Source organism: Podarcis bocagei, assembly GCF_964188305.1.
Source record: "Podarcis bocagei genome assembly, chromosome: 15".
Taxonomy (NCBI): domain Eukaryota; kingdom Metazoa; phylum Chordata; class Lepidosauria; order Squamata; family Lacertidae; genus Podarcis; species Podarcis bocagei.
In genome coordinates, this window is record NC_138141.1 from 21,611,830 (window position 1) to 21,628,192 (window position 16,363).

The 16,363-nt window shown below is 47.7% G+C and overlaps 1 protein-coding gene across 1 annotated transcript; it reads left to right on the top strand.

Moving 5' to 3' along the window:
* Positions 1-986: 986 nt before the first annotated feature.
* NHERF4 (NHERF family PDZ scaffold protein 4) lies at positions 987-16,314 on the top strand. The gene is made up of 11 exons (XM_081172664.1): positions 987-1,018; positions 1,352-1,503; positions 4,692-4,719; positions 5,066-5,130; positions 6,621-6,832; positions 7,820-8,006; positions 9,347-9,483; positions 10,336-10,540; positions 11,729-11,925; positions 13,322-13,528; positions 16,002-16,314. The coding sequence occupies exons 2-11, from the start codon at positions 1,455-1,457 to the stop codon at positions 16,029-16,031; spliced, it is 1,317 nt and encodes a 438-aa protein (XP_081028790.1). The 5' UTR covers positions 987-1,018; positions 1,352-1,454; the 3' UTR covers positions 16,032-16,314.
* Positions 16,315-16,363: the final 49 nt, after the last annotated feature.

Here is a 16,363-nt window from a genome sequence, read left to right on the forward strand (position 1 = left end):
GCTGATTTTTAGCGAATTTATAAAGAATATTGTCCTTGAAGTTCAAAGCACTTTCCCTTCAGGAAGCGGCTTGCTACATTTTGATTAGATCAGTCACGGTCAATTGAACTCGGAAACTTTGTATTGAGAACTGTCAAAGGTAAGGGGGAAGCGCGGTAGTAGCCTGCAGTACCAGCGTGGCTGCCGCAAGGGGCGCTGTTCGATAACACTGATTGGCTGAGGCGGCCGCCGATTGACAGCAGATCTCGGTCGTCCGGTCTACTCGCAATAAAGATAGGCCTATGCGGAGCGCTGTGGCGGGAAGCGGTCAAGCTAGCGCTTCCTTATTTACGGAAGGCTTTTAAGAGATGGCCTCTAGAGGGACACCTCTGGGCTAAGGAGGGAAGATGCGTGTACGTGAGAGTGTGGTGCTTGTGCGAACATGTGTTAGTGTGGGGGGGGCGATTTCCGGCGACACGTTGAAGAGCGTGAGGTCAACTTCAATTGTGCAACCTGGATTTGCCGGTGTGGCACTGAACAACACCTGAAAATAGCAACAGCCTGGAAATGTTTGGGGTTCCCCCCCCCCCGCAACTCCCTTCCCAGGAATGAAATACAGCGGTACCTCAGGTTAAGTACTTAATTCGTTCCGGAGGTCCGTACTTAACCTGAAACTGTTCTTAACCTGAAGCACCACTTTAGCTAATGGGGCCTCCAGCTGCTGCTGCACCACCAGAACACAATTTCTGTTCTCATCCTGAAGCAAAGTTCTTAACCTGAAGCACTATTTTTGGGTTAGCGGAGACTGTAACCTGAAGCGTGTGTAACCCGAGGTACCACTGTAATAGCTGTCCTCTCCTTGGTCAGCTCCTGAGAAGAGGTGGAAGTAAGTAAGCACAGTTGCAGTGAAGACTCCTGCCCCGTTTAAACATTAAACTCCGGTGATCTCTTTAAAAAGGCGGGGTCCCCAGTTTCACTTGCCACTTCAGGCTGGACCTTGGACCTTCACACACTCAAGCAGTCCTGAAGCAGAAGGAAGGTGAGCTGAGAGAAGTGGCTGGCTGGGGGCACCCTTAAAGTGGTAGCTTTGGGTTCCCCAAAGAAGGGATGTGTAGAGTTTTCATGGGCACTGGGGTGGTTGTCCCAACAGGGAGGTAAGCAGGCAGCATCTTAACCAATGGGACTGTTGGCCAGTGGCGTAGCGTGGGGGGTGCAGGGGGGGCTGGCCGCACCGGGCGCAACATCTGGGGGTTAGGGGGCGCAAATCCACAGGTTAGGGGGCGCAAATTACTTGCCTTGCCCCGGGTGCTGACAACCCACACTACGCCACTGCTGTTGGCCACCATGATAAACGAATGCTTTCTCTCTTAAGTGAGGCTTCCGTGAACAGCTGCTTCCACTGTACAAGAGATCAATGTCCTACTTTACACCCACATTGTGCAAATCGGGACACTCCTTTAAGACAGAGCATTTCGATGGCATTGGTGGCTACGAAGAAGCACCGGCGGCGACTCAGCTCAAAAGGTAGATGGGGTTGTGACGGTGTGTGGTCCTCCTGGCTGCTATTCGCAGGTTAGAGAGACCAAAAAACAAACACCGTGGTGCTGCCCTTTTGCTCTAGCAGGCTGCTATGCCTTGAGCAGTTGCAGTTCCACAGGTGGAGCTTTCTGCATTGGGGTATTCCCAGGTCATGATGCTCCTCACTTTCTTTAAGGCGAAGCAAGGCTGCCTTTGCAAGCGGGGGGGGGGGGGGAGAAGATGCATATATTTAAAGCACACACACAGCCCACAAGGAATCCTTGTAGCTGTAGTTTACCCCTCACAGAGCCACAATTCCCAGCAACCTTAACAACAAACTGCGGTTCCTGGGATTCTTGGGATGTGTGTGCTTTAAATGTGCTTTAGAAGTATGGTGTGTACACAGCCAGAGAGTGAGAGAGAAGGCGAGTCTACTGTACAAGAGATCAATGTCCTCCTTTATACCCACTTTCCCTTTACAGTGGTACCTCGGGTTACATACGCTTTAGGTTACAGACTCCGCTAACCTAGAAATATGACCTCAGGTTAAGAACTTTGCTTCAGGATGAGAACGGAAATTGTGCGGTGGCGCAGCGGCAGCAGGAGGCCCCATTAGCTGAAGTGGTGCTTCATGTTAAGAACAGACCTCCAGAACGAATTAAGTTCTTAACCGAAGGTACCACTGTATTTGAAAAGCAGGGGACGAATGTCTTACTATATTAACTCTGAAGTGTCAAAAGTTAACTTAAGAGCAAATGCTCTTAAGACAACCCACTGCTTGGATTTGCCATTTGAGTTTGGAGATACGTACGTATCTCACATCTCACCTTTGGACTTTTGCTTGGAATCTTGTCTCTCTGTTTAAGGTTGCTTTAGGACAACCCATCTGTTGAGTATTCATTCTTATTTGTTTGCAGTTAGATGACAGGTTAGATGACGTTGCATCGAAACAAGTGCTACCCCCCACACACACACCTTCCGGTGCATTTCCTATCACTTTCGTCATCTTACTAAGTCTTACCTTTTGGAGAAGCAGAAGATTGCTTGTGCAAGAGCTTCCAATCTGCTGCAACTGTGTGGCCAGAATTGATCCCTGTGCCCTGTTAATTGAAAATTCAAATAGTTTGCCTTTGACTGTGCTTAACCACAGCTGAAGAACAGCACTCTACAAATGCTCAAAACACGCACACCCTTCCTCATTCTTCTGCATCTTCTGAGGATGACTCTTCCAGGACTGAGTCAGGAGAAGGATACAGCTTGATTCAATCCCCAGCAACTTTAGGAAGGACAGGGAAAGTCCCCTGCCTAAAACCCTCAAGAGCTGCTGCCAGACAGCATAGGTCGGGGTGGGGGGGGAATGGCCCTCCAGAGATTGCTGAACTACAACTCCCATCATCCCTGACAATTGACCATGCTTGCTGAGACTGGTGGTACTTAGATTCCAGCAACATCTGGGGGCCACAAATTCCTCACCCTGCAGAATTAGTACTGTAGACCAGGGGTGGCCAACTCCCAAGAGACTGCAATCTACTCACAGAGTTAAAAACTGGCAATGATCTACCCCCTTTTGGGGGGTTCGGGTCAAAGTTGTTGAGTTTTTTCAGGGAGGAGGTAAAATGTTGAGCTTTCTTTAGGACAGCTGCAGTTGTTCAGCTTCTTTGGGGGGAGCCAATGATCTACCAGTGATCTACCGCAGACGTCCAGTGACCAAGGACAGTAAACCTGTTGCCTTCAAGATATTGTTATACTCCAACTCCCGTTGGCCCCAGCCAGTGTAGCCAGTGGTCAGAAACCAGAGAGCCGGAGCCCAACAATATCTGGAGGGCCACCGGCTCCCCATCCCTGATGTAGACAATTATTGGCTAGATGGACCACAAGATAAAGCATCTTCCTATTCCCCTGGGATCTAGGGATTGCCTGCTTTTCAGATCTGCTGCTGGTCATCTGACACAGAACTTGATTTTGCAAGTCTGCACTTCTGTGCAAGTCTGCACAGAATTGGTCACTGTCAAGCTGCCAGTTCTCAGCTTCACTTCTTTCCCTTCCGTCCCTCCACAAACTGGCTCAGTTTTCCCCAACCTGTTGCCCACCAGACCTCTGGGGCTGCAACCCCCACCAGTCTCCGCCACCACAGCCCTATGTTTCTGCCTAGGGTTAGTGGGAGTTGCAGCCCCAATTGCCTGGTGGGCTGTCAGTTGGTGAAAGATTGAGCCAGCAGGAGAATTTTCATTTTGCTCTAATGGCAAGTCGGGAGGTGGGGTAGCAAAGAGGAACTTGCAGAAGAGAATCCAGTAAGGAGAAGCTGTGACCATATCCTCTTTCACTTGTGATATGGCTTCTGGGCTCGTAGGCTTCTTCATGTGACCGCTCAGGTCAGGGGGAAAGCCACACCATCTACCCTCTCAGGGCTGTTGGAATCAAACAACATTTGGAGACCCCAACTTCACCATCTCTAGCATGGGCCCCATCTGCACTACACATTTGAAGCGGTATCGTGTCACTTTAAACCAGTGGTCCATACCCCTCAACTGTCCTGATTTAAGCAGGACATCCCTTTTTTGGGGAGTGGGGACATGGTCCTGTACGAGTCACCTGGCTCCTGCAAGATTGCATTACCAAAAGACGTGCATTTGGGGTGGGGGGCTGTGCTCTCACATGAACACATGTGCAATGGCTGCTTCAACAGTACACACAGCAGCTATAAATGTGACTTGCTGGTTTGAGGGAAAGCACCTTGAACATGGGGGATGCGGGTGGCGCTGTGGCGATCAGAAGGTTGGCGGTTCGAATCCCCACGACGGGGTGAGCTCCCGTTGCTCGGTCCCTGCTCCTGCCCACCTAGCAGTTCGAAAGCAGGTCAAAGTGCAGGTAGATAAATAGGTACCGCTCCGGCGGGAAGGTAAACGGCTTTTCCGTGCGCTGCTCTGGTTTGCCAGAAGCGGCAACATGAGCATTTTCCAAGATCCTACAAGGTACCTATGGGTTGTGTCCTTGGCTTCACCAATAGTTGAAATGCACTGGAGCTGGAGTAAATGGGAAGATGTAGCTATCCTGAGTTACTCCTAAAAGTAAAACATATGCATCTTCATCAAAGGGAAAGAGGATATGCAACCCTTCAGGATGAAGGAGGGTATCTGCCTTTCAGGAGTGAGTATGATACATTTCATTAACCCCCAAATCTTTCTTTTTTGCAGGGCCCAGGGACACTGCAGAGTCAACTATGTAAGTGCCAAGTTGAGCTACTCCACTGAAAATGAGTGGGCATTCCTGGCATCCCTTGGACAGCAGGTCGAGGGCACACACACACACGGGCACTTTACACAATCGGATTAGCCTGGTGGGTTGAAACTGGAAGCACACAGCCAAACGCTCCCGTACTGAGGTTTGGGGCAAGCGCAAACATATTTAAATTTAACCCACTCATGAAAAGTATTAAAAACGCAGGCTGTGAATGGGTTGCCAAGGCTGATTGGATTGCCTTTGCCTGACGTAGGTTCTCAGGAGCCTGAGAACCCTTGATCGCCTCCAAGCTGTGGCTGACACTTCCTTCTCCTTCTTGGTGTTACAGGAAATTTGAATTTAACCCCAGAGATGGGATCGATAACCCAGCCCTGTCACTGGCAGAGGATTCTGGTAACAATGGGGAGCGACATCTGGGGCTGCTATGTGGGTGGCAGAGGAAGGACCAGCTGTTTCCCTCTTGGTGCTTGCAAAGTGGGAGGCTTGCTTCCCCTTCCACGTCAGGGACCTGAGAGCTGTTTACCACCTCGTCCTGCAAATAGCCCATTCAGTGGGGCACAGATTTTGATGTGAATCTACTTTATTTGCACTTAGCCAAACTGTGTTTATTTATTTACAAAACAAAACAAAAAAAAAACCTTTAACTATCACTGTTCAGGGGTGGGAGGGAAATTAGAATGATTTACAATAATTCTACATCATTTGCATCTTTGAGTGTGGCAACGCCTGCTCTTTGCTACGTTCGACAACCAAGGGACTGTCACACCACAAACTGCCTGTTCCACAGCCAAAAAACTTTTCAGAAACAATATCACCACCCAGGGCTTGTCCACACTGAAAAAAATGTGGCTTCGCACTGCTCTGTCTCCTCATTAATGTATCCACATAATATTTTCCCTATCCATAGGAGCCACTCACAGGGGACGAAGTCTCTTCACCCTCCCCCATAAAATATTAGAGGGGACAGCCACCTCCCCAGTTGATGGGCATTGCCATTCAAATGGTGTGTGTGTGCCGTGTCATGTGATTGATTATGTGAGGTGGGGCTTAGCTGCCCCCCATATTTTATTCAAATTGACACCTCTGTCCCAGTCTTGTCCCAGGCCTTCCCTGTTTATATGTGGGTTTTATCCAAACATCCAGGATCAGTGGGTGGGGTTAGGGGGCAGGAAGGCTGCATTTAAGTGATGTAAAGGTCGGGGTCAAGGGACGCGGGTGGTGCTGTGGGTTAAACCACTGAGCCTAGGACTTGCTGATCAGAAGGTCAGCGGTTCAAATCCCCGCGACGGAGTGAGCTCCCGTTGCTCGGTCCCTGCTCCTGCCAACCTAGCAGTTTGAAAGCACGGTAAAGTGCAAGTAGATAAATAGGTACCACTCCGGTGGGAAGGTAAACGGCGTTTCCATGCGCTGCTCTGGTTTGCCAGAAGTAGCTCAGCCATGCTGGCCACATGAGCTGTACACCGGCTCCCTCGGCCAATAAAGCGAGATGAGCGCCGCAACCCCAGAGTCGGCCACGACTGGACCTAATGGTCAGGGGTCCCTTTACCTTTTTAAAGGCCTGAGTCAACCTGGATGGGAAGGATGTCATTAGCTGGTGCACACAAGTCAAAACATCTACTTGCACCCTAAAACAGAGAGAGAGAGAGAGAGAAAGAGAGAGAGAGAGAGAGAGAGAGAGAGAGAGAGAGAGAAAAGCAGCAGCAGCAGCAGCAGCAGAAGAAGAAGAAGCAGGTGACTTTCCAGACCAACAAGCCAAAAAATCCAATTAAAATTAAAAATCGGGCAATGTCAGAAGGCTGTGTCTGAGGATATTTCAGTGCCCACAAGTGCTGCGTTGGGGACCCCGGGTCTGCAGGGTCGGCCTCTGATCTTGTTTTCCACAGAGCCAGAGGGAGGAGCTCAGGTGCGCTTCTGCTTTCTGAAGAAAGAGGATGGGGAGAGCTTTGGGTTCTGGCTACGGCAGGAGGTGGGCAGCAACGGGCACATCGTGCGACAGGTGACGCCGGGGGGCCTGGCTCACCGCAGAGGCCTGCAAGATGGAGACCGGATCTTGGAGGTGAACGGGGCTTATGTCGAAGGCCTGGAGCACTTCAGGGTGAGGTTTGGCTGGGAGTGGTGGCTCCCTGATTCCCATTTGAGGTGGGCTTCCCCCCCCCCATAGAATTCACATAGCAATACAACAGAATGTGATGCAAGAAATCAAAGGAGCGATAAAAATGCAAATTAAAACCATCCAGCACCTAGCACAGTGCATCGCAATTGCTGCAATAGGAAGAAAAATCGTTATGCGAACCATCAAGGCCCTTAACAATTTTCAAGTGGTCCAGGGGTAGGAGGAAATTTGGGGGTCGCTACTCATTAAGAACTTATGACCATAAGAACAGCCAATCTAGCCCAGCATCCTGTTCTCTCAGCCTATGGGAAAACCTCAAGAAGGATGAGAGCACATGAGTGCTTGTCCCATCCTGTGGTTTCCAGCAACTGGCATTCAGAAGCCTCTGACGGCATGTTCAGAGCATAGGTATTCTGGTAGTCCTCTCCTCCATGCATAGCTGTCAAGCGTCCCTTATTTGGCAGGACAGTCCCTTATCCCAGCGCCATGTCCCGCTACTGTCCCTTATTGATGATGTACCTTAAATAAGCTACTGAAGGTAATGGGGCCCTTTCTATGTCCAGCTGTCCTTTGTCAACAACAAATTGTTGCTGTTTTTTGTGTGTTGAATATATGCTATATGGTAATTTATGGACCTAATAGGTATCTAAAGCCATTTGCACGCAACAAAATATGTATTTTATCAAAGTAATTGTTGATCCCTTATTTTGGCTGCTGATCCCTTATTTTCGAGGCTGCTGGTCCCTTATTTTCAAATCTGTAAGTTGACAGCTATGCCTCCATGAATCTGTCCGATCCTCTTTTAAACCTTTCAAATCCCTGCCTCCTGCAGAAGTGAGTTCCATAGTTTAACTATGCGCTGGAGGACTTCCTTTTATCTGTCTTTGCAACACTCAGCTTCGTTGGATGCCCAGGAGTTCTACTGTTATGAGTCTCTGTTTTTGAGGTTCTTCCCCTCTTTCTTGGCAGGTGGTTTGGAAGATCAAGAGCAGTGGGAAGCAAGTCTCTCTCACTGTCCTGGATGGGACAGCCTACGAGTTGGCAAAAGCCCTCGACCGGGACCTTGGCCAGCTCTTGCCCCATCACAACAGGCCACGGCTGTGCTGCATCAACAAGGACCAAAGTGGCTTCGGCTTCAGCGTTTCAGCTCCAGAAGGTAGTGAAAACCCACACTGCAGTTCGTTGCATTTTTCACCACGAGTAACCAAATTCTGACATGAGGAAAACCAGAATTTTACCATCAGATTACACTGTGCAAATCCAAGACAGTTTGCACACACTTGCTTTCTTCCGCGCTGTTTATTCTGCTGCCCAGATTGAAACTTGCCATTTATTGCAAGGGATATTATTTTTTATTACTTTTTATTGCAAGGGATAATAGAAGGGAGCGGAAGAACAAAGAGATTGCTGTTACTGAGTGGGGAAAATAAATACCCACTTCAGGAAACTGTTCCCAAACTTGATTCTAAGGGTATGTTTACAGAACAAACTTATCATCAGGGTTTAAATCAATTTAATTAATGGTTGTGGTTCGGGCCCCCCCACCCCAAAAAAAGATTCCCGAGAATTGTAGTTTTTGTAAAGTTCCTTTGAAATCTCTGTTTGAGATTCTTGGTCCCCCAGAACAAAGATGAGAGGGCTTCAAAACCAGTTTTGAGTCTCTAGGGTCGACACTTCACAAAACAGACTAATATTTAAAGACCATCAGTTGTACAAAGTAGTAAAAAGTGGAACGTCACTGAAAATATGTTTAAAACAATACACTGTTGCAATATGTGTTGTTTTTCCACCACAACAGTAACTTTCACTTTTTTTAATTTAAAAACCCTATAAGAATCACAAAAAGGTAGAATAATACAATTTATAATTGAACTCAGCATTTTTGACACATAATTATGCCCCCCCCCTCAAATTTGGAATACTTCATCCCCTTTCATTGTTCTAAATCCAAGGTGGCAAACTCCTTCTTTTGAAATAATTTTTATTTGATTTTTATCAATACAAAGTTATAAAAAACCAAATATGTATCCATATGCAGAGATTTCTCCAAATCTCAGGATTTCCACCTACCCCTTCCATGGTTTCCCATTTTAAACATTTAAAACTGCATCTTCTTCCGACCTCTGACTTTTATATCATACCATAAGGTCCCTACCAGAGAGGAATGGCAAACCAAACTGATGGAAAAAATTTATAAGTTATATAAGAGACCACTGTAAGCAGATGGAAACATTGGCAGGATTTTGATTTCACTGGTAGTGAAAATCAACATGGACAACAGGGTGGCAAATGTCTTCAACTTGAGAGCTACATTCTGTCTTGGCCAACCTTCACCCCTGACCACTGGTCTTGCCAGCTAGGGATGATGGGAGTTATAGTTCGAAAACAGCTGGAGACCCAAGTTTGGAAATCCTGGAGTAGGTGAAGGCAAAAAGAGGCCGATAAATGCTAATTTCCCCCTCTCATGCTCCTGTTTTTGTATCCTTTGCTTTGCAGGTGTGAAGGGAACATTCCGACTATCTGTGCCAAAGGACGGGCCAGCTCACAAGGCAGGGGTGCCAGATGGTTCATGGCTCCTGGAGCTCAACGGTGCTTGTGTGGAGAGTTGGACTCTTGCACACCTTCACAAAAAGGTACCAGCGCTGTCATTCGATGACAGAAATGTTGGCTTTAGCCAACTGACTGAACAACTTGGGGACCAGCCAGGTCACATCCAGGAACACCTTTCTATAGAAGGTCCTTCGCCACCTGATAATTTCAATCCTTTGTTGTTGTTGTTGTTGTTTAGTCGTTTAGTCGTGTCCGACTCTTCATGACCCCATGCACCAGAGCACGCCAGGCACTCCTGTCTTCCACTGCCTCCCGCAGTTTGGTCAAACTCATGCTGGTAGCTTTGAGAACACTGTCCAACCATCTTGTCCTCTGTCGTCCCTGTTAGGTTGTGGGCGAACATATCAGACGACGCAGTGATTCTTCCAAAGCAGCTCTTTATTTGTAAGCTGGAGCAGAACTGAACTGAGGAACTCAGTCAGCCTGCTTATATAGAGCTCCAGAACAATGTAACTGTTGCCATTTTCTAAAACGATCCAATCACTGAACGTCACTTTCGATCCTTCATTTGCATAACTATCTACAGTATCCCCCTGCTGGCCCAGGGTGAGAACTTCAGTACATAACAGTCCCCTTCTCCTTGTGCCCTCAATCTTTCCCGACATCAGGGTCTTTTCCAGGGAGTCTTCTCTTCTCATGAGGTGGCCAAAGTATTGGAGCCTCAGCTTCAGGATCTGTCCTTCCAGTGAGCACTCAGGGCTGATTTCCTTAAGAATGGAAGAGGTTTGATCTTCTTGCAGTCCCTGGGACTCTCAAGAGTCTCCTCCAACACCATAATTCAAATCCTATTTCAATCCTAGCTAGAGGGAAAACTCTCCAGCAGCGCACTGTATCCTCCCTGGCTTTGGCTTACGTACCCAAATTTTCGATTCCAGATCAAACACAGCAGCAACCCAATGGGGCTGCTGGTGATCGACGCCAAATCAGAGGAGTTTTACCGGCAACGCGGCGTTAAGGTCACAGCAGCCATGGCTGACGCTTCCTGGGTTCCTTTTGAGGTGAGGAAGCTGCAGATGGTGAGAGGCCAAGACGGATACGGATTCTTGCTGAAAGAAGAAAAACGTTGCTCAGGAGAAAGAGGTGAGGGCCCTTGCCTGGAAAATAGCCAGACTGCACACAGCACGTCGCTCCACGGTATTTAAATTTGAGAGCAAAGTAGGTGACTTTGAGGTAAGACAGAGGACTGCTCAAGCTTTCCCCCTTTCATCCAGACAAAACGTTTCCTCCCACCCAGCTGCGTTTCTCCCCGAGGAAAGAAAAAGAGGACCCAACATCTTTCCCCCTGTACTTTGAAAGGATGATTTGAGAGGAAACAGGCAATGTTCATTCTGCATTTGCAAGGAATCGATATTTCACCATGGCTGCACTGAGACATTGGAACTCCCTGCCCCTTGATATTTGGCAGGGCCCTTCACTGCACTGTTTTCAGTGTCCCCCAATGGACTATTTTTTCGTTTTGTTTAAGCAAGCCCACCCAGATGTGTACATCAGACGTGCATTTTAATATGCGATTTTAGTTTTAAACGGCTGGTTTTCTTGGACATATTTTAGGCCAGCTTGTCTTTAACTTCTGATTTTATTAGTAATTTTAAGGTATGTTTTATATAAACTGCTGGAAGATTTTGATGCTTCAGCAGTATATAAGTCTTGATAAATAAATACATTTTGAATATTCAAATGCGGGGGGGGGCAGGGTTGAGCAACTCCTCTCACTGCCAGTCATCTATTTAACTTCACAGATATCATTTGGATGTTTTGCATCTTTGGGTTGTTGTTGGTTTTGGGGTTTTTGTTTTTTTTAAAAAAACACCCATTCAGGACAAACTTAATGGAATTTTGTGTAAAGTTTTTTTATGCACCATCTTAATAGAGGCCAAACCAGGTCTGTGTGGCTTAGGAAAAATGTCCTCACGTGCCAAATTAGGACCAGTGCTGGAACCAAATAGGTCCCTGGCCTGGTCAGTCCCAATGCTGGTCTACACTGATAGATGGCAGTTCTCCAGGGTTTAAGACTGAGGTTTTCCCAGACCTACATGGAGATGGCAGGGATGAACCTGCGAACTTCTGCATTTTGCTCTTTCACTGAGCTGCAGCTCCTTGTTCCCTAGCAAATAGGACAGAAGAGAGCTTTGCTTATTCACCTATGGCGACTTCACTAGAGGAGCACATGTAAGAGATGCACACACGTAAAATGCTCATAAACGTAAAGGTGCAACCACTGGGATAATCAACGCCGCTGCTTTCGTCTTGCCCATCTATGACTTGCAGGTCAGTTTCTGAGGGAGGTCGAATCCGGGTTGCCAGCTGAGAAGGCAGGGATGAGAGATGGTGACCGCCTCCTGGCTGTGAACGGCGAGGGCACCGAGGACCTGGACCACCAGGAGGTGGTGCTGAGGATACGTGCGGACAGCAGCCGGGTGGCCATGTTGGTTATTGACGCAGAAGGAAGCAAGTTCTACGACTCGGTATGGCAGCAGTTTGAGAATGAGCACCAAGGAGATTGCGGTGGGATCCTATAGAAAGGTTTCCCCTCTACCATAAAGGCCACAAACTTCTCGGGGCAAAGATAACCATTTATAATGAACTTACACAATGGGCCAAAGTTATCATACAATAATAAAAGTTATTGAATTGGGTGAAGATGCTCTGAGGTGGGATTGCCTTCCGTATCTCTGAGCACCTGCACGCTGCAGAAAAACTAGCTGAATAGATCTCCCTCGGGGATCTACAGATTTGGAGGCTGGAAGAGGGATCTCAGATAATTCTCTGCACTTGGGCTAAAAACTACATCTCCCAGGATTCTTTGGTGGAAGCCATGACAGTTAAACTGGCATAAAACTAAGACAATGGAGTAGTGTACCTACATACTTTATATCTCAGAGCACCTAGCACCACCACTGCCAACCTTGTGCCCTCCAGAAGTTTTGGACTACAACTCCCATCATCCCCATCCCCAGAATGACTTTATGATGCTGGGGCTTATGGGAGTGGTACTCCCTAACATCTAGAGGGCACCAGGTTGGCAGTGGCTGAGGTTGCACATGCCATTTGTGTACTATCAGGAATGGTTTGGGTCCTTTGACTTGGTCCACGGTGGGGTAGGAAAGAGGGTAAGTTGGTTTCCTTCCATGATTCTGTTTATATATATATATATATATATATATATATATATATATATATGAATGAATGTTATATATAAAAGGTAAAGGGACCCCTGACCATTAGGTCCAGTCGTGACCGACTCTGGGGTTGCGGCGCTCATCTCACTTTATTGGCCGAGGTACAGCTTCCGGGTCATGTGGCCAGCATGACTAAGCCGCTTCTGGCGAACCAGAGCAGCGCACAGAAACGCCGTTTACCTTCCCGCCAGAGTGGTACCTATTTATCTACTTGCACTTTGATGTGCTTTCGAACTGCTAGGTTGGCAGGAGCAGGGACCAAGAAACGGGAGCTCACCCCGTCATGAGGAGCAGAGACTCAGCAGAAAAGAGGTGAGTTAGCAGTCACAGGCATGGTAAAAAGGGACATCTTTAGCATACAGCAAAATCTATGCAGCAAAGAAAATGCACCTCTGAGGAGAGGGAATTCCATAATTTAGGGGCAGCCATGGAGTAAAAATTCTTTCCTGGGCAGCCACTCCCTGCACTTCTGTCGATAACTGAACTGCCCACCCTCCTGGAGTTCTTAACACCTGAGGGGGTCTGTAGCAATGGAGACAAGTGTTTCATATTTTTCTTGGGTCCTAAGTCATTTCGTGTGTCAAATGGTAATGTGAGCACCTTCCATGCATCGGAAGGGTTCTGTTGGGTTTGCTGACAATACCCTAATTGTGACATTTGCGGTCTCTTTTCGCTTTCCCAGGTTGGGTTATCACCTCTCCTTTTCTATGACGACCATGAACCCCCATTGGGCTTGCACATCGTCCATGCCTCCCCCTCTCCCAGCATGCCCCAGGAAAATAGCAACGCTGGCTTCACACCCTGCCTCTGTCACCTCAGAACGGACCCCCATGAGAACAGACTGCCTCCGGAGCAGTCTGGCAGCAGCTTGCCAGCTTTCACAAAAGAGGTAACAATCCCCAACTACAGGGACACTGTATGGTTGCTTACAGCCATTTTGAACACCTCGGTTAAACCTTTTCCGCCTTTTGCGCTGCAAAGAGTGTGGCTCACGTGGTAATATTGTTTCTGGACTGTATCATTTCAAGTGGGGGACCACATAATTAAAGATATCATTTTGATCCTCCTCCTCCTCATCACAAGTGTCATGGAAAGCTCGAAGGACACACCGGTCAGGAAGCTAGAATATTGTTATCCCTCTCTCCCAGCAGCAACTGGAAACTCCTGACTGCCCCAGATAGGACAATGTATGGTTCCTTTAGTGAATAAAGCAGCCTTCACCAATTGAGAGCCCTTCAGACTGGGCAGGGGCTGTGGTCAAAATCATCTAGAGGGCACCATGTTGGCAAAAGCTAGCTAAACCATAGAATGACACTGTTCGCACAACAAGCTTATCCATAGCTCAGTTGAGTAGAGCATGAGACACTTAATCTCAAGGTCATGGGTATATGCCTCATATTGGGCAAAAAGATTCCTGCATCACAGCGGTTTGGACCTCGTGATCCCTTCCAACTCTATGATTCTGTAATTCTAAGAAAGACAGACTGGAATCCCTCTTTTTAATATCTAGCTTTCGAAAAAAATGATCTTTGTGTTGGGAAAAGCATTTAATAATTTCCCCCCAACTTTGGTCTAACTAAAGTAATATACAGTCATACCTTGGAAGTTGAACAGAATCTGTTCCGAAAGTCCATTCAACTTCCAAAACATTTGGAAACCAAGGCGCAGCTTCCGATTGGCTGCAGGAAGCTCCTGCAGCCAATCAGAAGCTGTGTCAGACATTCGGGTTCCAAAGAACGTTCGCAAACCAGAACACTCACTTCCAGGTCTGCGGAGTTTGGGAGCCGAAATGTTTGACTTGCAAGGCGTTCAGGATCCAAGGTACGACTGTATATGCAAGCTGGTTCTGGAGTTCAGGGTTACCGGTTTTAAATATGGAACACTCCTGTGATGAAAAAAGGCCTTACGTGTCTGAGAAGCGTGGCAGAGATGGGAGGTGCTGCTCGATTAATGATCAGGAATGGGGGGTGAAATTCATTCAGTTTGCATTTGATTCATTCTAATTTGTGCTTTCTGAAACAATACACAAACTGAAAACACAGCCATCTTTTGAAACCCACACTTCTCCAAATTTTGCAATGCTACTCTCCAGCCAAGTAATGCGTTCAAAAATGCATATACTAGGGCAAAGTGCACATGGCTAGAAATGCCTATATTAGTAAACATAACGTACAAAAATGTGTCACGTTAAGGAAATATTGCTTTCAAAAATGTGTACTTTGCACGCAGAATTGTGTATATTAGGATAAATTTGCACTAAAATGCTGGTGAGGACTCTTAAAAAGACACTTTGCAAAATGATGCATACTAAACTTAAGTTTGGAGAAATGATAAATGGAAAGAAAAGGAAAATGACAGATTAGACACTCCCTAGGACTCTAGGTCTAAACCACAGAGCCTAGGGCTTGCCGATCAGAAGGTTGGCAGTTCGAATCGCCATGATGGGGTGAGCTCCCGTTGCTCAGTCCCAGCTCCTGCCAACCTAGCAGTTCGAAAGCACCTCAAAGTGCAAGTAGATAAATAGGTACCGCTCCGGCGGGAAGGTAAACGGCGTTTCCGTGCACTGCTCTGGTTCGCCAGAAGGGGCTTAGTCATGCTGGCCACATGAACCGGAAGCTGTTTGCGGACAAACGCCGGCTCCCTCGGCCTGTAGAGCGAGATGAGCACCGCAACCCCAGAGTCGTCCGTGACTGGACCTAACGGTCAGGGGTACCATTACCTTTACAGTCTCATGATCCACCTAGGTTACAAGAATTAAGGTGCATATCCGTGTGCTGCTCTGGTTTGCCAGAAGTGGCTTAGTCATGCTGGCCACATGACCCGGAAGCTGTACGCCGGCTCCTTCAGCCAATAAAGCGAGTAGAGTGCCGCAACCCCAGAGTCAGTCACGACTGGACCTAATGGTCAGGGGTCCCTTTACCTTTACCATTCTACAGCGCTTCTTGCACAGCTCCTGCCAGTTTTGAGCTGGCAGAAGACATCTTCCTCCTTGGTACTCCATGCCTCACTCTGAGCTGCCCATCTCTCAGTGAAAAGCTGTTGCCAAAGGGCGAGCCCTCCCTGTCCCGTCTCATGGCAGACCAGTCTCTGTGCTGGCTCTCACAAATGTACATTGGCATCCTATGTCACCCCAGCAATAACCATACAAACGTTTCTAGCTAGCTTGTCTTCCCACAACACAATTATGCAGGCCGTTTGGAGTGTATACTGTCAGACTGAAAATGGAATTAACTTTGTGTCTCCCCCAAGCTTTTTGTGCCTATCACCTGCAACCAGATATTTCTCACCACTCTTTTTAAGCACATCCCAGCCTTCAAATCATAGGTTTGGTTTGATTAGCATTCTCTTTCTTTTGCACACAGGGCCAAGATGCACTGAGCCATGCATTCTAGAAGCTGCCAGGCCATTATCACCGAGCACAACTTCAGCCCAGCTCGGCAGGGAGCTGAACTCCTGTTTGTGGCAGAAGTGAGCACAGTTGCACAGATGCTAGCACTGCAGTTTGAGCCTCTCTCTCTCATGGCCTGGCTTTTCCCTGCCGCACCGCTGCCTTGTTGAGCAATCTGTCTCTCCAACCCCTGAAAATGCTTCCTGTGGATTTGGACAAGCGGGCTGCGGTCTCAAAGCAAGGCATGCTGATTAGAGGAAGAACCCTGCGAGAATCAAACAAGAGACTGTGTTTTTTGCCTGCTTTGGGGTGTGACTTTGTGAACAGAAGATTCGT

Coding starts and splice junctions, on each gene's coding strand:
- NHERF4 (XM_081172664.1), top strand. CDS start 1,455: ATGGCATTGGTGGCTACGAAGAAGCACCGGCGGCGACTCAGCTCAAAA. Junction 4,720..5,065: donor GACACTGCAGAGTCAACTAT/GTAAGTGCCAAG, acceptor TTGGTGTTACAG/GAAATTTGAATTTAACCCCA. Junction 9,484..10,335: donor TTGCACACCTTCACAAAAAG/GTACCAGCGCTG, acceptor TTTCGATTCCAG/ATCAAACACAGCAGCAACCC.